The 24,800-nt window shown below is 42.8% G+C and overlaps 1 protein-coding gene across 5 annotated transcripts; it reads right to left on the bottom strand.

Annotated features, from left to right (window-relative positions):
• Positions 1 to 595: 595 nt before the first annotated feature.
• Positions 596 to 24,595, bottom strand: LOC130458236 (zinc finger protein 345-like). 5 transcript variants are annotated; one of them, XM_056821983.1, is made up of 5 exons: positions 24,445 to 24,595; positions 19,896 to 19,947; positions 17,364 to 17,490; positions 15,843 to 15,938; positions 596 to 7,573 (listed from the first exon to the last, which is right to left on the bottom strand). In XM_056821983.1, the coding sequence occupies exons 2-5, from the start codon at positions 19,926 to 19,928 to the stop codon at positions 6,213 to 6,215; spliced, it is 1,617 nt and encodes a 538-aa protein (XP_056677961.1). In that variant the 5' UTR covers positions 19,929 to 19,947; positions 24,445 to 24,595; the 3' UTR covers positions 596 to 6,212. The 5 variants fall into 5 exon arrangements, with proteins under 5 accessions (XP_056677961.1, XP_056677963.1, XP_056677962.1 ...); XM_056821985.1 differs by having other exon boundaries at positions 15,843 to 15,929; XM_056821984.1 differs by having other exon boundaries at positions 23,600 to 24,583.
• Between the last annotated feature and the right edge of the window lie 205 nt (positions 24,596 to 24,800).

Raw genomic sequence — 24,800 nt, 5'->3', positions numbered from 1 at the left:
ATCCCAGAGGGCTCCCCAAGAGGGGGAAAGAACCCATTTAAAGATATTTATATAGCAGATCTTTTTGTGGTAACAGAGATTTGGAAAAGTCAGAACATTCATTAATTGGAGAATGTCCCAACAAGCTGTGGTGTGTGATTTAGGAAAACCCTGTTGGGCTATAAGGAATAACAGGCAGGATAATTTCAGAGAAACCTGGGAAGACTTCCATGAACAAAAGTATGAATATTTTCTGTCACTGTCATCAGATTTCTTGGCATAAAAAAGGCTATTTCCTCAGATTTGCTGTCTCTGCTCTTGATTTTGAACAGGGTTCATCTTTATTGGCAGTCTGGCCTACTCCCAACAAATCTATTTAGCTAGCAGTTCTGTATTGTTGTGATGAATTTTTGCCACATATGTAGCAGACCTTAATGCAAGATAGGCTCAAGATTTGATATGTAAGTTATAGATACAGAAATAGTATAATAAATGTATTGGCATAAGTTATGTTACACAGCCTGAGTGCCATCAGTCCAGAGTGTCAATCTGATAGATGCATGGTGATTTTCTATGTAAGAAAATTATGATAATACATTCAATTGAATAGATCTCATTGCAATGTCAGTAATTTTATTTAATATTTGAAATCTATAGTTTCATGGGTTATTTTTAAATTTTTACTTATACAAAATTTTGGGGAAACCTTATATATGAAATGATGCTAATTACAAATGATTTCTATACAGCAAAGACATTATTTCCTTTCTAAAATCACTACTCTTTAGATCCAGATGCCATGAAATGATGAATTAAGGGATTTGCAAAAAGGGTTAGAATTTTTAAAAACAAGTATTTAATTGAACATATTGTTATAAAGCAAATAATAGTTCCTTTCCACTTCTAATCTTGATTATATTAATTTTATTTATACAAAATGTTTTGAATTTAATATAATAAAAACTATGTATTGTATACCTCATAATGTCATCTATTTCTTATTTGGTCATAAATTCTTCACTCATCAATAAATTGATCTGAAAGTTAAATTATTCTATGCTCCCTTAATTTTCTTATGGGATCATACTTTGTCTAAAACATATTCCCATTTGGCCCTAATCTTAGGAGGGCTTAAGACATAGTAGAGTGAGTTGTCTGATTTTGAGCAAGGGGAAAGCTCAGTGTGAATGTCTGTGGTTTCTGTGATGAATGGTATATGAGGGAAAATTATGAGACTGATCCTAAATTAATTTTATTTAATCAAAGGTAGTAGGGGAAAAGATGGGAAAATAGGAATGAGAAATACTTTCCTCACTGCTCCATTTAACTTGCACTATTAGGACCCCCTAGCCATGGGAAGTCCAGGCAGCAATAAAATTGAAGAGCTTAGATATCTGCTCTTGCCTCAGTTTATCAAACATTTTCTCTGCCCACTAACTCACAAATCTCATCTTAGGAGCCAACAGTGGCTTTCTATTCTGCCTGGACCTCCTGGGGGGGTGGGGTGGAGGCAGTCCAGAGGGCAGTCCAGGAGACTTCACCCTGCTCCCATTGTGATCTTTTGACTAGAGCTGCCTTTTCCTTGCTGCCATTTTATCCTCAATGGTTCCCATCACACAATCCTCTCCTCAGAGTCAAGTTCAGGCTCAAACCAGATTCCCCAGAAATGGGAAAGGGCAAATTTCCTTCACACAAGAGCAGACTGGGGGAGGCAGAGTCAAGATGGCCGCATAGAAGGAGCAGAAGTTCAGATCTCTGAATACCCTTCCTTAATAATCACAAACTGAATGCTCCTAGGGGACGGAAAATCAAACCTAACAACAAGACAGAGCCAAGGAACTCTCCTGCTGGACTCAACTCAAAAGGTATACCCCCCCCCCCCAAGCCAGAATCTGAGAAGGGAGGGAAAGGGTGGGGGGGTAGTTTTAGAAAGACTACAGGGAAAATAATGGGGGGGAACAAGAAGGGAGGGGGGTAGAAAGGGAAGTAAAATAAGGGTGGGAACTAGGGGGACTGATTAAAAACAAACATTGGTATAGAAGGAAATAGTGAAAGAAAAGGCAGGACCAGGAGTAGAAATCAAAATGCTGGGAAATACACAGCTAGTAATCATAACTCTGAATGTGAATGGAATGAACTCACCCATAAAATGCAAGAGAATAGCAGAGTGGATTAGAATCCAAAACCATACCATATGCTGTCTGCAAGAAACACATATGAGGAAGGTAGATATACATAGGGTGAAAGTAAGAGGATTGAGCCAAATCTATTGGGCATCAACTGATAAAAAGAAGGCAGGAGTCGCAATCATGATATCTGAAAAAGCCAAAGTAAAAATAAGTCTAGTTAAAAGTGATAGGAAAGGTAATTACATCCTGATTAAAGGGACTATAGACAATGAGGAAATATCACTAATCAACATGTAGGCACCAAATGGCATAGCATCAAAATTCCTAAAGGAGAAACTAGTGGAACTCAAGGATTAAATAGATAGAAAAACTATACTAGTGGGAGACATGAACCTTCCTCTATCTGAACTAGATAAATCAAACCAAAAAATAAATAAGAAAGAGGTAAGAGAAGTAAATGAAATCTTAGCAAAATTAGAGTTAGAAGACATGTGGAGAAAAATAAATAGGGACAAAAAGGAATACACCTTCTTTTCAGCAGCACATGGCACATTCACAAAAACTGACCATGTATTAGGGCATAAAAATATTGCAAACAAGTTCAAAAGAGCAGAAATAATAAATGCAACCTTCTCAGATCACAATGCAAAGGAAATAATAATTAGTAAAGGTACATGGAGAGGTAAATCAAAAATTAATTGAAAATTAAACAATACGATTCTCCAAAACCAATTAGTTAAAGAACAAATCATAGAAACAATAACTTCATTGAAGAAAATGACAATGATGAGACATCCTTCCAAAACCTATGGGATGTAGCTAAAGCAGTACTAAGGGGGAAATTCATATCCTTGAGTTCATATATTAACAAATTAAAAAGGGCAGAGGTCAATGAATTGGGCATGCAAATTAAAAAACTAGAAAGTGAACAAATTAAAAATCCTCAGATGAAGACTAAATTAGAGATCCTAAAAATCAAAGGAGAAATTAATAAAATTGAAAGTCAAAGAACTATTGATTTAATAAATAAGACTAGAAGCTGGTACTTTGAAAAAACAAATAAAATAGACAAAGTACTAGTCAGTCTAATTAAAAAAAGGAAAGAAAAAAAACCAAATCAACAATATACAAGATGGAAAAAGGAGACGTCACCTCTAATGAAGAGGAAATTAAGGCAATCATTAAAAACTATTATACCCAATTATATGGCAACAAATATGGCAATCTAGGTGATATGGATGAATACTTACAAAAATATAAATTGCCTAGACTAAAAGAGGAAGAAATAAATTACCTTAACAATCTCATATCAGAAAAAGAAATTGAACAAGCCATCAAAGAACTCCCCAAGAAAAAATCCCCAGATCCAGATGGATTCACAAATGAATCCTATCAAACTTTCAAAGAACAACTAATCCCAATATTATACAAACTATTTGAAAGAATAAGCAAAGAAGGAGTTCTACCAAACTCCTTTTATGACACAAGCATGGTACTGATTCCAAAGCCAGGCAGGTCAAAAACAGAGAAAGAAAACTCTAGACTAATCTCCTTAATGAATATAGATGCAAAAATCTTAAATAGGATACTAGCAAAAAGACTCCAGCAAGTCATCACAAGGGTTATTCACTATGACCAGGTAGAATTCATACCAGGAATGCAAGGATGATTCAATATTAGAAAAACCATCCACATAATTGACCATATTAATAAGCAAACCGACAAAAATCACATGATTATCTCAATAGATGCAGAAAAAGCCTTTGATAAAATACAACACCCATTCCTACTGAAAACACTAGAAAGTATAGGAATAGAAGGGCCTTTCCTAAAAATAATAAACAGTATATATCTAAAACCATCAGTCAACATTATCTGCAATGGGGATAAACTAGATGCATTCTCAATAAGATCAGGAGTGAAACAAGGATGCCCATTATCACCTCTACTATTTAACATTGTACTAGAAACACTAGCAGTAGCAATTAGAGAAGAGAAAGAAATTGAAGGTATTAAAATTGGCAATGAGGAGACCAAGCTATCACTCTTTGCAGATGATATGACGGTCTACTTAAAGAATCCTAGAGAATCAACTAAAAAGCTAGTGGAAATAATCAACCCCTTTAGCAAAGTTGCAGGATACAAAATAAACCCACATAAATCATCAGCATTTCTATATATATCCAACACATCACAGCAGCAGGAATTAGAAAGAGAAATTCCATTTAAAATCACCCTAGACGATATAAAATACTTAGGAATCTATCTGCCAAGACAAACACAGGAACTATATGAACACAACCACAAAACATTGCACACAATTAAAAGTATATCTAAACAATTGGAAAAACAATGATTCCTCATGTGTAGGATGAGCTAACATAATAAAAATGACAATCCTACCCAAATTAATTTACTTATTTAGTGCCATACCCATTGAACTACCAAAAATTTTTTTTTACTGAATTAGAAAAAACCATAAAGTTTATTTGGAAGAAGAAAAGATCAAGGATATCCAGGGCAATCATGAAAAAAAATACAAAGGAAGGAGGACTTGCAGTCCCAGATCTCAAACTATACTATAAAGCAGTGGTTATCAAAACAATTTCGTACTGGCTAAGAGACAGAAAGGAGGATCAGTGGAAAAGACTTGGGGTAAATGACCTCAGCAAGACAGTCTATGATAAGTCCAAAGATCCCAGTTTGTGGAACCATAACCCACTATTTGATAAAAACTGCTGGGAAAATTAGAAGACAGTATGGGAGATATTAGGTTTGGAGCAACATCTCACACCCTACATCAAAATAAACTCAGAATGGGTGAATGACCTGAATATAAAGAAGGAAACTATTATAAACAAATTAGGTGAATACAGAACAGTATACTTGTCAGATCTTTGGGAAAGGAAAGACTTTAAAACCAAGCAAGACCTAGAAAAAAAAATCACAAAATGTAAAATCAATAATTTTGATTACATCAAATTAAAAAGGTTTTATACAAACAAAACGAATGTATCCAAAATTAGAAGGGAAGCAACAAATTGGGAAACAATCTTCATTAGAAAAACCTCTGACAAAGGTCTAATTATTCATATTTATAAAGAGCTAAACCAGCTGTACAAAAAATCAAGCCATTCTCCAATTGAAAAATGGGCAAGGGACATGAATAGGCAATTTTCAGTTAAAGAAATCAAAACTATTAATAAGTACATGAAAAAGTGTTCTAAATCTCTTATAATCAGAGATGCAAATCAAAACAACTCTGAGGTATCACTTCACACCTAGCAGATTGGCTAACATGACAGCAATGGAAAATAATGAATGCTGGAGGGGATGTGGCAAAGTCAGGACATTAATGCATTGCTGATGGAGTTGTGAATTTACCCAACCATTCTGGAGGGCAATCTGGAACTATGGCCAAAGGGCACTAAAAAACTGTTTGCCCTTTGATGCAGCCATACCACTGCTGGGTTTGTACCCCAAAGGGATAATAATTGGGAAATGAGGGGATGGCCTCCAATTGGGGAATGGCTGAACAAATTGTGGTATATGTTGGTGATGGAATACTATTGTGCTCAAAGGAATAATAAAGTGGAGGAATTACATGTGAATTGGAATGACCTCCAGGAACTGATGCAGAGCAAAAGGAGCAGAACCAGGAGAACATTGTACACAGGTTCTGATATACTGTGTTACAATCAAATATAATGGACTTCTCTATTAGTGGCAATGAGGTGATCCTGAACAACCTGGAGCAATCTATGAGAAAAACTACTATCCACATCCAGAGGAAACACTGTGGGAGTAAAAACATCAAAGAAAACCAACTGCTTGAATACATGGGTCGAAGGGATATGGTTGAGGACGTAGACTCAAAATGAACATCCTAGAGTAAACAACAATATGGAAATAGGTTCTGATCAAGGACACATGTAATATCCAATGAAATTGCACGTTGGCTGCGGGAAGGGAGAGAAATAATGTGATTATTGTAACCACGGAATAATGTTCTAAATTGACTAAATAAAGTAATTCAAATAAATTAAAATAAAAAAGAGCAAGACTGGAACTGCATGTGAAAATCTTCACACATAGTTTGTATTCTTAAGATTCCTCCCCAGTGTGGATTCTCTGATGTGCAGCAAGATGAGCGCTCTGACTGAATGTCTTTCCACACTGCTTGCATTCATAAGGTTTTTCCCCAGTGTGGATTCTCTGATGTACAGCAACATAGGACTTATCTGTGAAAGTCTTTCCACATTGCTTGCATTCATAAGGTTTCTCTCCAGTGTGGATTCTCTGATGTACAGCAAGATGGGAGCTCTGATTGAATGCTTTTCCACATTGCTTGCATTCATAAGGTTTCTCCCCAGTGTGGATTCTCTGATGTGCAGCAAGGGTGGAGCTCCGACTGAATGTCTTTCCACATTGCTTGCATTCATAAGGTTTTTCCCCAGTGTGGATTCTCTTATGTGCAGCAAGATGGGAGATCCGCCTGAATGCCTTTCCACATTGCTTGCATTCATAAGGTTTCTCCCCAGTGTGGACTCTCTGATGTACAGCAAGAGAGGAGTAACCTCTGAATGTCTTTCCACATTGCTTGCATTCATAAGGTTTCTCCCCAGTGTGGATTCTCTGATGTCCAGCAAGATCTGAGCTCTGCCGGAATGTCTTTCCACATTGCTTGCATTCATAAGGTTTCTCCCCAGTGTGGATTCTCTGATGTACAACAAGACTGGAGTTCATTGTGAATGTCTTTCCACATTGTTTGCATTCATAAGGTTTCTCCCCAGTGTGGATTCTCTTATGTACACCTAGATAGGAGCTTTCTATGAATGTCTTTCCACATTGATTGCATTCATAAGGTCTCTCACCAGTGTGGATTCTCTGATGTACAGCAAGACGGGAACTCAAGCGGAATGTCTTTCCACATTGCTTACATTTATATGGTTTCTCCCCGGTGTGAATTCTCTGATGTAGAACAAGATTGGAATTATCTGTGAAAGTCTTTCCACATTGATTACATTCATAAGGTCTCTCACCAGTGTGGATTCTCTGATGTGTAGCAAGATTGGATCTCATTGTGAATGTCTTTCCACATTGTTTGCATTCATAAGGTCTCTCACCAGTGTGGACTCTCTGATGTATAGGAAGATAAGAGCTTGAATGGAATGTCTTTCCACATTGCGTGCATTCATAAGGTTTTTCCCCAGTGTGCATTCTCTGATATCCAGCAAGACTGGTGCTGTGCATGAATGTCTTTCTGCACTGATTACTTTCACTAGATTTTTCTTCAGTGTGCATTCTTTGATGTTCAACATGAGATGAATATTGAGGTGCAACACTGAGTTCTCTGAAATCAAAGTTATCGGTACCATCACTCATGAATTTTTGATGGTCTGTTTCTTCCACAGAAGGGCTCATCACTGTTGGATTCATCTTCATTTCAGGTCTGATCTCTCTTTCTAAAAGAAACAAACAGTAGGGTGCATGGAGACTAAATATTCCTATTATTTCATCTAACTTCTCTGTAAGCCTTATGTAATTACCTTCATCATTGCTTTCTACCTTATTTTTTGTTCCAGTATGTGAGAGCAGATAAAGAAATTTAGCACTCTTTTTTGCATTTATCCAAGGCATAAAAGATTTTGTTCTGTTCTCTCATCCTTAAGAGCAACCAACACTCTTACTTAAATGCCTCTTTTCAGTAAAATAAAATCCTTCTATTAAATAAAATAAAAAAAAACATGGCATTTCCCATGTTTAAAAATGTCTCCTACGGTAAGCTGAGTCCATGATCCTTTTATAAGGAAATGAGCAAGAAAACTCATACAATTCTATCCCTATTTCCCACCTTATATAGATACTCACATTTTCATATTGTTCTTAAAAACCCAATACAGGTGGTGGTGCATTCTCATTGTACCTCAGAAATTTGCTAGGACTTCTAACTCTGGGCAAGTAACAGGAGCTCTGTGGGTATCAGGTTCCTCAACTATAACATGGACATAGTAATATCAAGTGACTCCCAGGGTTCCTATGAGGATCTAACAAGACAATATTTGTAAAGTATATGACACATAATAGGGGCCATATGCAAATGGTGATGATTATTTTTATCATTAGAATATTGTTTATTTCCTCCTTTAGTTGCTTTTCTCCTCAAACTGTCATTCTCTTCACTCTTCTAGTTTCCCATTTCCCTGTTGAATTAAATGCATTTCCATTGTATAAATGGAGATTTTGATCCTTTGGACTTCATTCCCCAGAAGTCCTTCGTATTTACCAGAATTCCCTGTGATCTCTCCTGCGTGTTCATGTTTGCATCATCACTGATTCATATTTAAGGGCCTGTAACTACTCCATCTTCCTCTCTTTGACCTGAGACCAGTCTGAGTTGAGGCAGTTCTTTTGCATCACTTCCTGTGCCTTCCTTCCACCTTTACATGTGCCAATGGTGGCTTAAACTTGGCTTTGGACTACCCAGGGGGAAGTCATTTGTTTCTGATTTGTCACTCCTAGCACACATGGGTCATAGACCTTCCTCCTCCACACTTAATCCTTAAGTGGGGGTGTATGCATTCCTGGTGACTAAAAATCTAAAGAACAATTAGGGTGGAGTTAATCCCATTTTCACAATTTCCACTGATGATCATTGGGAGATTGGTCTCCCCAACTGATCATTTAACATAATCATCTTGTAAAATCTTCTAACTACAGATGCATACAACATTGCACCTTCTAAAAGGACACTAGAATAGTTAAGAGATAAGAGGGAAATAGAAGAGAGAAAAAGCAAAACCAATGTTTTGCTAAGTGCATTGACAAAAACCAATTTATGTATAAATGGAGATTTTGAACTTTTCGACTTCATTCCCCAGAAGTCCTTAGCATTTCCCAAATTTCCTTTTACTCTCCTGTGCCTCCATGTTTGTATCATCATTTATTGATATTTAAGTGGCTATATAACTCCTCTCTTTTCCTTTCTTTGACCTGCCACCAGGCTGAGTTCAGATAGTTCTTTTGACCTTGTGCTCCTAGGCACCATGCAGTTTCTCATCAAACCCACTGGGATTGGTGGGTCTCCTCGAAGTTGTGCTTGGCACTGTATGATGACTCTTTTGTTCCCTTCTCCTGGAATCAATCACAGTCATTAATCACAGTCCCATAACATTTATCAAGAAATGGCAGGGTTCAATAGGCTAAAGCTTTTGGGTTTGCAGTAATATTATAGCAAATATATATTTTAACATATTACTATATAATAAAAAATTAATATTGATTGTATATATTTTAAGTACAAGAAATGAGAAAAGGGGAAAAATCAAACATTCTAATCAAATAAAATAAAATGTTAGGAATTCAAATGTGTTACCCAAAACAGTATCCACTTGTCTGTGGACTATTATCTCCAATGCATGTGACAGGATACAGTCAATCAGTTTCAAAAGAAGATGCTCTCTTTACATGTCAGCAATGAATCCAAGAGTCCTTCTCTCCAATATTTATAGCTGTTGGAGTAGTTAACAATATTTAAAACAGCCTGTTCCAGAAAAGCCAAGTTGCTCTAGTGTGCTGGAAGTTCTATATAAATACCCTATCTCCCGAGTTCAGGTCATGAAATGAAAAGTCTATTGGTCCTAGTTGTATTGCAGCTCCGGATTCATGGAGTTCACGTAATTTGTACTGCAATTCCTGTATATAGGAAGCAATAGAAGTATCTCCCCACAATAGTGATGTACATGCAGGAGAAAAAGGCTTAGCCTGTAGAGTTGGATGTCCAAAAAAATATCTCAAATGATGAGATGCATAGATTTCCCCTGGTCCTGCTTCTAAGATAAAATAGGGCCAGAGGGAGAATTTCAGGCCATTTTAAATGTGTCTCAGTGCATAATTTGCCAATCATAGTTTTATGTTATCTGTTCATTCTTTCAACTTGGCCTGAGCTCTGGGGATGATTATGGTACATGGAATTTGGGAGTTATCCCCAAACAATAATATACCTGAGATAAAACAGAATCGGTAAAATGACCTTCCCTGTCTGAATCAATATGTGCTGGCAGGCCAAAGTGAGGAATAATTTATTTTAATAATTTCTTGGCAACAAAAGTCTCTGTGGCTTGAGCAGTAGGAAATGCTTCAGGCCATCTGGTCAGTTGATCCACTATGAATAGATAAAATTTATAATGTCCAGCCTTTGGAATTATTATAAAATCTATTTGCAGGTGCTCAAAAGGTATGTACACCAGAAGACAAAATCAAAAGCATTACCACAAAAGGCGTGTTGGTTATATGCTTGACAGGTAGAGCAAGCTGTACATACTTTAGAGACTATAGTAGTTACACAAGGGGCTATCCATACTCTTTTAACGGAGTCCATGATGCCATGGGTATGAAAGTGATGATTTTTATGAATAGATTGGCAAATTTGGTGATAAAAACTTCTAAGGAAAAGGGGTTTTCCTTCAGATGACACCCATACTCCATTGAAGTGTTTTGCTTTAAATTTTTGCTTCCATTTCTCCACTTCCTTTTCATTATAGGAAAGTGATCAATTTACGTCTTCAGGGGATATTAATGTTAGAATTAATTTAGGCCCTTCTATGGCTGCTAGCTTTGCTGCGTTATCTGCCTGGTCATTTCCCCTAGAGACAGGGTCAGAGCCACCTATATGGGCAGAGCAATGAACTACAGCTAGTGCTTTAGGCAGCTGTAGAAGAGAAAGAACTTCAGTAATAATTTTTGCATTAGCTAGATTTTCCAGCTGAGGTTAAAAATTTTCTCTGAAGCTATAACATATCCACTGAATGCCAAATGCCTATCTAGAATCTGTATAAATTGTTGCCTGTTTATCTTTGGCAAGTATACAGCCATGTTTCAGGGCTATAAATTCTGCACCTTGAGCACTTATTTTTGAGGGCAGTGAAGCTGACCACTCAGTGGCAAATTCTGGGACTATAGCAGCTCCAGTGTAGTGTCTGCCATCCCTCAAAAAGAAGAACCAGCTGTAAATAAGACTAGATCTGGGTTGTCTAAGGGAGTGTGTAAGAGATTATCCCGAGGCTTTTCTGCCATGGACACTAGTGTTTCAAAACGGTGTAAGGGTTCACCAAAAATTGGTAAATCTGGAATCAAGGTGGCAGGGTTAAGAGTTGTACAGTGTTTGAGAGTGATATTTTCATTGTCTAACAAGGTTATTTCATACCTTGTAATTCTCTGATAAGAAAATGGCTGTTCTAAGCCTTAGCAACAATGCTTCTACTTCATGTAGGCACATGAATGATAATGGGCATGCCAATAGTAGATCAACAGTTTTTGTTACTAATAAAGCTATGGCAGCTAAGCCTCTAAGGCAGTGGTTCTCAACTTTCTAATGCCGTGACCCCGCAATACAGATCCTCATGTTGCAGTGACCCCAAACCAAAAAATTATTTTGGTGGCTACTTCAAAACTGTAATTTTGCTACAGTTATGATTCGGGATGTAAATACCTGATATGCATTATGTATTCTCATTGCTACAAATTGAGAGTTTGAGAATCATTGCTCTAAGGCATGGTAGTGCTCCTGAAGCTATTGGGTCCAGGTGGGCCAAATAATAAGCAACTGGGTGCTGAGAAGGTCCCAAAGTTTGAGTTAAAACACCTGAACCTACCCCTTTCTGCTCATGTACATACAAAGAAAAAGGCTTGTTGTAGTCTGGGATGCCTAGAGCAGGGGCAGACAGAATAGCCTGTTTTAGATTTGACAGAGCTAACTGACAGGTGTTCTGGCTCTAATTTAAGTGGCTTAGGGATGGAATCTCTTGTTAGTACTATTAGGGGGCTAGTAATTTCCCCATAGTTAAGGAATCCATTGTCTACAAAAACCTGTTGCTCCTAAAATTGCTCTTAACTGTTTCTTAGAGATAGGAGCTCTCAATTTTTGAATATTTTCAATGAGTTTAGGAGAAATAGATCCAGCACCAGCAGTTAAAATGAACCGCAAATATTCTACTTTGGGAAGACACCGCTCAAATGTGAGGTTTAAAATTAATAATCAAAAACTAAGTATTACATTTCATAAAATTTTATTAATAATAACTAAAGCAAAAGAACTGCCTTAACTCAGCCTGGTCACAGGTGAAAGAGAGGAAGAGGGAGGAGTCACAGCTACTTAAATACCAATAACTGATGACACAAATGTGGAGGCACAGGAGAGATTAAAGGGAATTTTGGTAAATACTAAGGACTTCTGGGGGATGACGTCCGAAGTTTCAAAATCTCCATTTATACGACATTCCCCAACACTCCTTTCTCCCTGAATCATCTTAGAGTGAGATTCAGGATCTGTTACCTCTTTCTAAACTACCTCCGTGTCTAGATTCTAGATTGTGAGCTCCAGGACAGTTCAGATTGGTGTTTCCCTTCCTTTGCAGGTTCAGGGCTTTTCACTATTCCTAGAACATACTTATTATGTAATACATATTTACTGAGTGCGTCTAGGGCTTATGTCAGGCCCAAACATTACCAGGATCCTTGCATTCTGGTCTCTTTCCTAGAAGGCAAATGCATGCTCTGGCCTAAGCCATGTTTCTGTCTCTTTCACGCTTATTTCACAGCAGTCAACAGTAACTCTAATGGAACTAGAGCAGACTCAATCCTGAAGAATCCAGAGGTTTAACTACAGGCTCTCATCTCTAAAGTGAGGTGCTGTGGTCATCTCTAAAGCGAGGTGACTGTCCAAGAACAGGACAATCACTGAGCCCCAGAGATCAGGACATTGCCTGAGCTGATGATTTAGGGGAAACGTAGCCTTGGATTGGTTCCAAGTAAGGCAGCAGTCTTCATTCCTGCTCATGGGCTGCAGGTCAATGGAGAGAAGGAAAATCAGGAAACCAGATGCCTGGCTCTACTCTACATAGAGGCTCCCTGACCTCAGCTGGGTCCTCACCATGGCAAGGTCATCCTGTGACATCTCCCTCTTGGATTACCTTTGCCACCAATCACAGCAGCCTTTCCAAATATTTCTCTGATCTCTAGCTCTCCCTAATGGATAATTCCCACCCCCTGCTTCACCTTCTGGGCTATAAAAAAATATCATTATTTAAATTGCAAAGTTTAAATTCCTTTTGAGAAGAATTTTAGGTAAAGAAGATGCTACCTCTCTGAACCCAGAACTGAACTGTTGGAGAAGCCACCATGAAGAAGCCTCCAGACCACAAGTTGCACAAAATTGAACTCTGGGTGTGGTTGATTGAACATTTATTTGTATGTATACTTTTATGCCAAAGGGGACTGCCCCCTAACGGCTTTTTGTCAATGTGTTCAGCAATTATTGGTTTTATTCTTTTTTCTCTTATCCTCACACTATTGTAATCTTTTAAGTTTATTATGTTTTTATGATCCTTTTGGGGAAAAATTAATTTTTCCAAAAATGATAACACAAGGGTATGTAAAAAATAGACTCGAATACAGGACTACAATCCCCACGAGCCTTTGCTCCACTTCCCCAGAATGCCTTGTAATCTCACCTGGGCCGAGATCGAGAAGGTATTTAAGCTGATTCAAAGGCTTTTGAGAGGTCTCTCTCTTGGCTCTTGGACTTCCGTTTTGGGGCAGGCGTGGCTTTTTTTCATAATGTAGGTGAGGTTGTATCTAGGCCTCTCTATGGCCTGGACACGTGTCTCTTATCCTGTATTTTCTGTAATCCTTAATCTTCAATAAACCTCAAAAAAAATATAATACTCCTTGCAGAGAGAAACTAATTTCTACCTGCCTCAGATGCCTCAGTCTCCCCATCTTCCCTAAATTTTAATCTTTACAGAGCTGAGAACTTGGCCTCATATTTCACTGAACAAAAGCTGGACCTCTGCAGACCTCTTTTATCTCACTGCCTCCTTTTCCTCTCCCACCTAAGGATCAGAGGAAAAGGTCATTCTTCTCTTACCTAAAGAAAACCTCCTTTCATGAATGAAGAAGCCCATCCTATCCCTCATCTAAGTTCATCTAATCCACCATGCAGGACCCCCATTGTTCTTTCATCTTCAGCCTTTTCCATACTGATGAGCTAATAACTGTCTTCCACCGAGCACCAATAAACCATTTCTCCCCAATGCTCCAAACACTCTCACTTGATCTCTTCCTCCCCATGAGATACCATCCAACATCTGTCTTCCAGTTCAGGGTCAAACTACTTAGAGATGGCCATTCCAAGTGAGTTGTGCCACTGCCTTTTCCTTGTTTTCTCTGCTATACTTTCCCCTAGAATCTTTAGTCAGTCTCTCCTGAAGCCCCAGGCCACCTTCCCCCATTAGACCCCTCTAGTGCTCCTCTTCAGAGCCATCTCTCTCGTTTGCCCTGGAGCTGGGATCTAGAGGGCTTCGACAGAACTCTTGGCATGCTTCTATCTGCTCTAGCAGAGAGTGAGCTTCAGAAGGGCAGGGCATGTCCACTGGAGACTTTTATGTCCCATATAACTTAGCCCAGGCACAGAGCAATCACTCATACATGTTTCTGGTGGAAAAGGAAATTTTTGGTTCTCTTTGTCTATTCTGAGTTTACACTAGTGAAAAGGGAGTCCTTTATTCTCTTTGCTTAGTTGGAGTTAAAACTTTGGTTAACACTAACTTAAATACCTCACTAGATTGTGAACACTCTCCTTTGCCTACTTTTTGATTGAATCAACACAAACTTGAAGTAGGTGGAGGAGCTGAAAACCACTTAGTGAATACATAGCTTACTTAGTGCTAGGTGAGAAGCCAACAAGATACTTGGAGAGCTCCACCCTTTCTTCTAACTCAAACAGCCAGAAACTTTTGAATTTTTTTAAGAGTTCACACACTCACAAACTGTGAACCCTTTCAGTGAGTATGCACCTCTCCAGAAGGTGTAAACAGGTTCCCACAAACACTGCCCCCTGGGCACTGCTAGACTATTTGGAAGCTGTGATTAGCCCCTGTGAAGAGGTGAGGAGATAAGGAGTCACTATAAAGGGAAGCCCTATATTCAGTCTGAGGAGGAGGCCTTGGAGAAGACAGTCTGCCTTCTGGAGATAGTCTTATGACTGGGGAGAGTCTCCAAGGGAGCTTTGCTGGAGACTGTAACTTGGATCATGGGCTTAGAGCTCTGCTTAAACTTAGATTCTGACTCCTGGAGACTTTGTTGGGTGAGAGAAAAGGATTGACTCATTTCCTAGTTTCTTAAGAGACTAGCATCCATCTTGGAGTAGGCCTCATAGTTACTCACTACTGGCCCTCCTGGCTGAGGACTAGTATAGGTATTTCCTCTAACCTCTCTCACATTTCTCTACTTTATTGTTTCCCCTCTATTTTCATAAATAACTTTCTGACTTGAGATATAATAATTTCAGTGACTATATTATTTCATATAATTTAAGTCCAACCACTAAATTGAACCTTTACATTAGATTCTAAAGATCTCAGAGGGGACAGGCTCAGCCCTTCTGGCACCTACTTCCAGGCCCTTCAGTCCCAAACACTGACTTTACTTAGAGGGTCACAATCTGATTCCCTGAAGGGAGCTGACAGGAAATGGGAGTCCCAACAGCCACATCTTGCAGATGGGGAAACCGAGGCCTGAGAGTTCAGTGACTTTCCTGGGGAGCCCCTACTAAAACCTCTGAAAAAGAATTCCAAGTCAGGTCCTACTGCCACCAAATCTAGCCTTGGCTTCACCAGAACACACAGAAGCCTCTGGTCACCTTAGCTCTCCCACACCTCTTTTCCCTTCCCTCACCTGGGCAGCAGTTCCTCAGGCTTTCTTGATCCAGCATCCATGGGGTTTTCCTCTGCTCCAAATAAGACATCACATCTTTTGGGGGAGCTGGAAGCCCTGGGCAAGGCAGAATCAGTCGGGGGGAAGAATGGAAAGAAGCCCATCACTGAGTTCTCATTAGGGAAAGGTTGGGGAGTCCAATGACTCTACTCAGACATTCTGTCCATGGGGTTCTCACAGGAGTCTGCCCTCACCACTCAGTATCTATAATACAGGAGCCCAGGGTAGGATTTGCCAGTTACTCTGCTGAGGGGACTTCAAATGAGCAACACCATCCTTCCCCTATGCTGTTTTGGTTCATTCAGGCAGAACCTCCTAAACTCTGAAACGGGATTGAAGGGTCAGTCTGAAGACCTAGACACCTCAAGGGAATGGCTTTTCTCCCATCACTCTGCCTACTCCTCCCTCCCTGATCTCTGAGCCTCGTGAATTCTGCTCCCAGGGAGTCTCTGCCTCCTCTCCTGAGGAACTCGAAAATCCTCCGTGGGCCCAATGCTGTCTCTCAAACAGTTCATTCATCTTGACAATCACAGAGGAGGACAAGCAGGGCCTGTGGGAGGCTTAAGGGGCCTCCTATAGGACAGTCTCCCCAGCATTTAGGGTAGGGAGAAGAGAGGGATGATCAGGGACCAATCTTGAGCCAGAATGTTAGGTTCTGGGGCATTTTCTCCAGAGCAAGCTGGACTCAGTCCATAGTTTTCCGTTTTCTGGAAATGAGAGGCAGATAGAAGGGGAGGGGGCTTAGAGGCAGGAAGTCCTCAGTATACATTTCACCAGAAACAGCTCCTACAAGGAAGCCTCAGAAGAAGCCACTTAATCGAATTTTATTTCTTCTTCTGTAAAATGGAGACAATTGTATCACTGAATTAGGAAAATGAAGGTGAGGAAGAAGTGCTATAATATTAAAGAGAAAAGCCTCGACAGAGCCCCAGGCCAAGAGCAGGTCATTATAAACACCTCGTTCCTTCACTCCCTTCCTCACTGGCTCTGCTGGAGGTTTAGGACAATAGGATCAAATACTAAGGACAAACCATCTCTACTGGGGAAACTGAAGAGCTTTGAGATATGAATTTATGCTGGTTAAAGAGAAAAAAATCCCCAATAGTAGATCCCCACCCCAGAGAGGAAGAGGATAGGAAGAAATCCCTCCTGAACAGTTGTCAAGGATGGATTTAGGAGACACAATTCCAGGTCAGGGAGAGGTGAGACAGAATCAGCTGAGATTACTTTTCATATCTGAGATTCACCAACACATATTTGACTGACTTCCCTGGAGCACCACAGGGAATTCCCAAGGTCCCATGATACAATACAAAGTCCTTTTACAGGAGAAGCAGGTAGCAGGAGGGCCCTGCCTCTGGGACTCAGAATGCCAGCCCTCGTCCCTTCATCAGGATTGAAAACTGCTCCTAAAATTGCCTGCTGCTGAGGGGAATATTCCCTTGGATGGCAGACTAGGGCAACAGGGAGAGGGCTCCTTACCCACAGAGAGCAGGTTCTGGGCATTCTCCAGCATCACCTCCTTGTACAGCTCCTTCTGGGGAGGTGATAAGAGGCGCCACTCCTCTCTGGTGAAGTCCACAGCCACATCCTTGAATGTCACCGCCTCCTAGAGTACCACAAATCAGAGGACAGAGGGCTGAAAGTCACATCAGAATGAAGAGCCCACCTCTGGTCAGTTACAGGAGGAAACTGGCACACAGAGAAGGGAGGGGCCCAAAGGTCCTGCCCTTTGTCAGTGTCAGAGTCAGCACTTGAAGCTTGTCTTTAAGAGCCCAGTGAAAGTTTGAGCAAAACAGGTCTATAATGCTGTGGAAGGACTCCAAGGAGTTTCTATTGTGTGAAGGGATTTATCTAGGGGACTTCCATTGCAGCTTTGATCCCAAGGGCCCCAGAGGTGGGATGTAGGTGTCACAGAGTCACGTGTCTGTTGCCCTGTTGCTGTGTCTCAGTGCAGCCAGCATCATCAGTCTGAGAGTCATCAACATGCCAGAGCCTGAGCCAAGGAAGGAGGAGCTGGAGAATGTAAAAGGCAGGCGAGGGAAGGAGAGGGGGCTTTTATACCTCCCCCCAGAACCTACTGGCACTCTGGGCTGGAGGTTTCTCCTTGAGCTTTCCTGATCTCTTCACCTCTGGCACTCCCAGCCTGAGCAAGCTGAATCGAGAGATCTAGAAAGGCTGAGACCTCTCTCTCTTTCTGCTTCTCTCAAACTTTCTCTCTTTACTATTAATAAATCCTCATCAATCTGGTAATAAGCCCTGAGATTAATTTTCACTTATAACACTATGGAAGGCATGGGAGAGGACAGAATTTGTTCCAGAGAGGGTGGGAACTCAGGATGCAGCCCAGCTTGACCTATGCTGGGAGAAGGCTGAGCTGATCTCATATCATTTACTTATTGATGCTATTTACTAGTAACTGCTTTTGTCTGTTAACTGCCTGAGTCATGGTTCTCTGCCTTGGGCCTTGGCTCAACATTTGGTCAGCCTATAAGAGAAGAAGTGCAAAACCCAGCTCTTGGGCACTTCATCACTCTTCTAGCCTGATTTCAAGGCATTTGCTGACCTTGGAAGATTCAGGTGAGCCCCAGGGAGTCAGGTCTAGGCTTTCTACACCCCTGACCCATCTCAGAGATGTCTGGGTTACCGCCCAAAGTTGGGGACGTGACCTTGCACTGGACTCACACAAGAATCACTTCTTAGTCTGAGGAGAGAAGGAGGGCTGGGGCATTGTTGGTCCTTTATTTACTGATTATTCCAATCAGTCACAGTGTCCCTGATCATCCCAGTTCTATAACCAATGGTGACCCTCCATCCTATTATAGACATCACTTACCCTGTCTGTTCTTTGTTCTGTGCTTCCCCAAACCTATCAAAGGGATCTATCCTTCTGCTTAGGGTTTGGAGCATTAACAGAAAAAGCCCCTGACCCCTTTTGTTGACAGGAACCATTACCCTGCTTATCTTCCTTCAAGAGCTGCCTCAGTTTACCCTTTGGTTACATTTCACTCCCAAAACCTGCAAATGTAAGCTTCACAATGTTGGACAGAGCAGTAGATGTTCACTAATGAAGAGTCTGCAGTATTTTTAGGAAGAGACCCTAAAGGGAAGAGATCATTTGCTTCTTGAATACACTAAGCAGCAGAAATGCAGGAGTAAAAAACTGAAGACAACAGTAAGAGCAGGAGAACATCAGAGAGCAGAAAGAGGTTTCTTTTAAAAACTATAGACAAGGAGAAAGGGAGGAAGGAGGAAACCCAGGAGGGCTAAAAGTGAAGGCAAAGATAGATAGGATCATGGGGAAAATCTTGTGGTGTCCCATCAGCATACTTCTTGTGTTGGACTGCAGGACCACAGGGGAGTAGAGGAGGTATGTACAGAGAAGATGGGGACACACCAAAGGCTTCTCAAGGACCGGAAATTTTCATTTCCATTCCCTCTATATTTAGCACCTGTTCTGTACTTCTGGTGATTCCTCAAGAGGAAAAAAGACAGTTCTTGCCCTCCAGGAGCTCACAGTCCAGTGGGGGAGAAAGACAACTTGCAGACACATGGACAGAAAGCAAGCTCTGTCTAGGAGAAAGAGGGAAGAATGGGAAGAATGGAATGAATGAAGGCACTCTGACTAAGAGGGATGAGGGAAGATTTCTAGTAGAAACTTTTGATTCTTTAGTTGGGACTTACAAGAACTTTAAAGGGGTCAGTGATCAGAAATATAGAGGGAAAATATCCTAGAAATGAAGTAAAGCCATTGAAAATGCCTGGAACTAGTCACAGACAGATACACATGGTGAATAAAGTGCCAGATCTGAAGTCAGGAAGACCAGAGTTCAAATGTGACCTCAGTTACTTCCCAGTTGTGTGATCCTGGGTAAGTCATTTAACTTTGACTGCCCAGCCCCCATCACTCATCTATCTTAAAACTGAGTTTGAGATGGAACATAAGGATTATAAAAAAACCAAAAAGTCCTCTCTGGCTGATGGGGCTCCCAACTGGGGCTGGAATGCACTTACCTGGGCTGGGAGTCTATCCCTCTCAAAGGCCATCCCTGGGACTCCAGGCTCCCTGTAGAGGCAACAAAGTAGCTCTAGTGAGTCCATCTGGTGAAGCTATTTCATCTTTTCCTGGCCTTGTCTCTGTAAGGGTTAAATTAGGAATTCTGACAAAATAAGAGAGCAGCTTTTAATAATTTAAGCTTTAATGAGACTACAATAGAATTGTAATTTAATATTATCCCTTTAAGCCAGAGGAAGGAAAACTTCAAGCAGCTTTTAACAATTAACAATTTAGTTTCATTAAAACAGAGATAGTAAAAGAATATGGTAAAATGAATATGGTAAAGGAGAGATGTATAGGAAAGAGGCAGAGAAAGAAAATTTCCTAATGTATATACTAGTGATCCTATAACTACCTATATTTACTACCTAAAAATGCCTATATCTATCTGTAACTACCTATCAGTACTGCTAATAACATACACACTACAAACATCCAAACCAATCCACCCAATCAAAACCAAATCAATCAGTGTTTAATGAAACCCCAATTAGGTCTGTCAAGGAAGAGGAGTCCCCTTCCAAAAAGTTGAAGAAAGAAAAAAAACCTAACAGCCTAAATCAAAACCCTCAAACCCCCAAAAGCATTTGGCTAAAGTGAAAAAACCCTCTCTGTAACCTGAGGTCCATCTTTAAAGTCCAGCAATTAACTACCAGCCACCAACCCAACACAAAGCAGAAAACGTCCCAACTGCCAGATCTATCAGCAACTGACAGACTGACCAACTTATGCTGGCCCCCTTTTTCTACCTGATTTCCTGGCTCTATGGTTTCTACTCCTGTAACTGTGAGCTGGTTAATTCCTACACGTATCTATGTTAAGGGGACCTCCAGTTCCCCTGTTAAATTGAAAAAGGAATAAAGAATTCCTTTTGACATCTCGCCTCTTAGGGTCCTGCCCCACCCCCACACTTTCTGGCCCCCTGAATGGAACTCCAGCCAAAGCTCTTCCCAATAGGCCTCCCTTGGCCTAGGGAATGCCTGACTTCTCTGCCCTTCTCAGCCCCAAGAGCTGGCCTGGGGCATCCCTCCCCTCTTTCGCCCAGCCCAGTGTAGAAAAGCCCATTTTCCTTTCTGCCTTTGGTCTCACTCTCTGGGCCAATTGCTCTTGGTTGGACCTGAGAAGAATGCTGCCCTGATCTCCCTCCCAGCTCAGGGTCTGACTCAACCACATCCCTCCTGGGGCCAGGCCCTGGGCCTCTGCTCCCTGAGATGGAGAGGGAGAAGTGACCCAGAGGGACAGAGGTTTTCCCTTCTTTTCCCAAGTCTGAGGTTGACCCACAGGGATCTACAAGGAATGAGGGGCCACAAGAGTCACCAAGGGCAAGGCCTACCCTCAGGGGAGAGCCTGCTACCAGCAGAGGGAGGTGGGGGGGCAGCTTGGGAAGGGAAAAGTGTCTGAAGGGGCAGATAAGCCCCCTCCCTCTGTTCCTCTTCTTTTACCCCCTGTCTTCTCCCATCCTCCCAGAACCCAAAGAGGCTGCAGGGCCTTAGGATCCCACATGGGATGGACCCAGGAGGAGTCCCCAGGGCTTAGGGTAGAAGCCCAAACCATCCTGGCAGAGAAGGGGCCTGAGGGCTCTGCCAGAAGGGGGAGCAGGGAAGCATGGGGAGAGGAGCCAAGGGAAGGGTTGGGAATGCACACAATCCAACAGAGCTCCTGGCAAGTAGAGCAGGGACCCTGGAGAGACTGAAGCATTCCCAAGGTGGCTGCTGAGCCTAAGGAAATCGAATGAAGGAGTGCTGGGGTATCCCTAGGAGCTGGGGAGGCTGGGAATACCTAAAGGGAACTGGAGCCAGGAATCCCTGATAGGGACCAGCCCAAGAGACAGGGGGCCAAAGAAGGGGGCCAGGAAAGGGCTTTTGCTGGGGGGGGGGGGGAGTCCCCAGGACAGGAAGATAGAACTCAGGAATCCTAACAGAGGGCCGAGTCTAAGGAATCTCTAAGAAGGAGCTGGAGGTCAGGACACATGGGTCAGGAATCCCTGGGCCCTGGAATGGCCTATCTCTACCCCTAGACAACCTCTAGACTCCACCACAGGTTTGGGATTCTACCTGGGCCACCACTCACCAGGCTGGGCAGGAGAGAGCCCATCTCTGCCAACCCTTCCCCCAAACTGTTTAGAAACAGCCTAAGGGAGGTGGGGGCAGCAGAGAGCTCCTGGGGGAGGGCAGGGCCCCCATTAAGGGTATGGGGGGCAGGCTGAGGGAATGCAAGGCCCATAACCAGGGGCCATCTGGGGGTTCTAGGAGGATTTGAATCATCTTAGGAGATTCTGACAGGTGAAGGGGAAGTCAGTGAGGGTGGGGGGAGGGGAGGAGAAAGAAGGGGAAGAGGAGGATCAGGGGAAGGAGGAGAGGGAGGGGAAGGAAGAGGATGGGGAAAACCAGGAACTGGGCCAAGAGGTCAAGGTGGGTCAAATCTGACAAGAAACTGACCCAAAGCTAAAGCCCTGCTCTCAGGGTGAGGGAGCTGGAGGAGGACCACCTGTGAGCTCTCCCATCCTAGAAGTCCTCAAGTGCCTGCTGGAGGCCCCCTTGGGCTGAAGGAGGGTCATGGGGGGCCCCTCCCAGTGCTCCAGGGGAGCCTAGACAGCCTCCGGTGGGAGATCCTTCAGTCAAGAAGCACTTCCAGTGAGCCAGGACAGGTTCAGGGTTCAAAGTCAAAAGGAGGAACTGCCAATAGCACAAGAAGGATCTGAGGCCAAACTGGAATCCAGGCCCTCCTCACTTCAGGCCTGGCACTTGTGGAGAAGAGAGAAATTACAAGAAAATGCAGCAAGACAAGAAGCTAGAGACTGATCATTTGTCAAAGGAAGATTCCACTTGGAATGTCACTGGGAAACAGTTGGAGGCAAGAGCTAACTGCTTGACTTTTTCTAGTCTTTGGCTGATGGTGGTGACTGAAGAAAGAAGCTGGGACTTGGGATAATCAAGTTGGAGGTGGCCTGGCTGATTTGAAGGCAGAAGAAGAAGGACAATAGTCCATACATCACTCTCTGACTGGCTCTGAATTGCCATTTCGCTCAATATCCTCCAACCTAACACTTATTGTAGATAATAGGGAAGCCTCCAACCCTCTTACCTTATCCTCTATCTTTCCTGTTTTCCCTCAATAAACCCTTACTTGAGATAAAGAAGAGAAAGGAATATTTCCTCTGAAATATCCTAACTCACCCTGGGTGACTTAGAAGGAGGCTGAAGAAGAAGGGGGAAGGGGAATCTGAAGAGAAGAAGAGGGGAGGGAGATTGGAAGAGGGTTTGAGAAAGGAAGATTTAGAGGGAGGAGAGTAGGCAAAAGAAGATAACTACCTAATCCATTAGTTATCAGTCTCCATCAAAATATACCCACAAATATCTATTAAACACTCTTCTCTGTGTTCCCCAGCAGCCAGTTGTCAGAGGGCAGTTCTCCCTGTGGGGAAGGCCCTCCTCCTCCCCTCAGCCCAGTATCCCTGACTGCAGGGCCTTCCTAGTGCTCTGCTGGCCTCCTGGGCTCTCTTCTCCCTTCCTGCCAGCCTGCATTCTGATTCAGCCCCTGAGGTGATTTTTCTCTGGCCCAGCCTCCCCTCCATCAAATCTCCTAAAATGCTCTTCAGCACTGCTAGCCCTAATGACCCCATTCCCCTCTTCACTGCCACATCCTCTGCCCAGGAACACACCATTCTCCTCAGGGTCCATGAACAGCACTTCCAGCTCCAGGCCTGGAGCACCTTCTCTGGCTATCCTGGATGGGCGGCTGACAGGCTCTTCCTCCCCAGCTCGGACCACTGTCCTCCCCAGCTTCCCTACAGTCCAAACGATAATCTCGCCTCCTCTGGGACGCCCTCTTGAACTCCTCTTCAGTCTCATCTCCCTCTCGGGTCGTTATTGCCTTGTTTAGCCTGAACAGAGCATGCTTGGGGTGACTGAAGCAGAGGCTGCCCAAGGGAAGACGGAAGGTGGGGTGGGGAGGAGTTTGGGGGTCTGGGGCCCAGAGGCTGGGAGGCAGGACTCCTGGGTCCTTACAGGGTGTGGTGAAACTGCATCTGGTACTGGGACCCCCCCAGACACCCCTTCCAGGCCTGACGTTTTAGCAGGAAAGAAGATCCCGAAAAGGAAGTTGGAGGCCACAGCCGACCCCTGACAGAAACAAGAGCAGCACCACGGATATCTTATACCCTGCAGGAAATTCGCACCCTGGTGCTACCCTTCTAGCTCCATTGGGGCACCAAGTCCTTTCTGGTCCCAGCCAGCCCCGCCCAGCTTCAGAGTCCCAGGACCGGAGAGGGTGGTGGGAGGGGAGGGGTTCCCGGCATTGCGGAGATACAGGAATTGGGTTCAAGGAGGCACAGGCAGGTGGCGATCAGCCCCAAAGGGTCTCGTAAAAGGGAGAAATCGAACTCAGTACAGGTCTCTGCTTCCCGCCCACCCCCCTTCCTCAGCAGGAGCCAAGCTCCTCTATCTCTGGCCCCTCCCCACTCCGGCCCCACTTTCCAGTTGTCCCCCGCCACCACTTCATAATTACCGAGGCTTTAGGAGCGGGGCGGAGAAAGTTCCCTGGCCTGCTAAGGAGCCAAGGCGGGACAAAATTTGGAAGTGGAGGAGGAAGTGGGACTGTGTACAATCTTAACTTCCGGTTTTCCGGAGGGCTCTTCGCCGCGGGTTTTGGGGCTAGATTACCTCGCCCCGCCCCTTCCGGTTGGCTCGCCCCTTCCGGTTGGTCCTCCCCTCTTCACTCCGGCCGAGCCTCCCTTTCCAGCCTCCAGTGTGAACCCCGCCTCCCTCCCCCTCATTCTTCCACACCTACAGTGGGCCCGCCCCGCCCTCTCCCCTCCCCTGTGGGTCAGAGGGAATGTGGTGCCGGTGCCCGCCCAGCTCAGT

The sequence above is a fragment of the Monodelphis domestica genome, chromosome 3 (assembly GCF_027887165.1).
Source record: "Monodelphis domestica isolate mMonDom1 chromosome 3, mMonDom1.pri, whole genome shotgun sequence".
NCBI classification, from domain to species: domain Eukaryota; kingdom Metazoa; phylum Chordata; class Mammalia; order Didelphimorphia; family Didelphidae; genus Monodelphis; species Monodelphis domestica.
The sequence above is the reverse complement of the archived record's forward strand: the minus strand, read 5'-3'. Positions and strand labels throughout refer to the sequence as shown.

Coding starts and splice junctions, on each gene's coding strand:
- LOC130458236 (XM_056821983.1), bottom strand. CDS start 19,928: ATGGCCTTTGAGAGGGATAGACTCCCAGCCCAG. Junction 17,491..19,895: donor GGGATAGACTCCCAGCCCAG/GTAAGTGCATTC, acceptor GTGGTACTCTAG/GAGGCGGTGACATTCAAGGA. Junction 7,574..15,842: donor CCTGAGGAACTGCTGCCCAG/GTGAGGGAAGGG, acceptor TGTTTCTTTTAG/AAAGAGAGATCAGACCTGAA.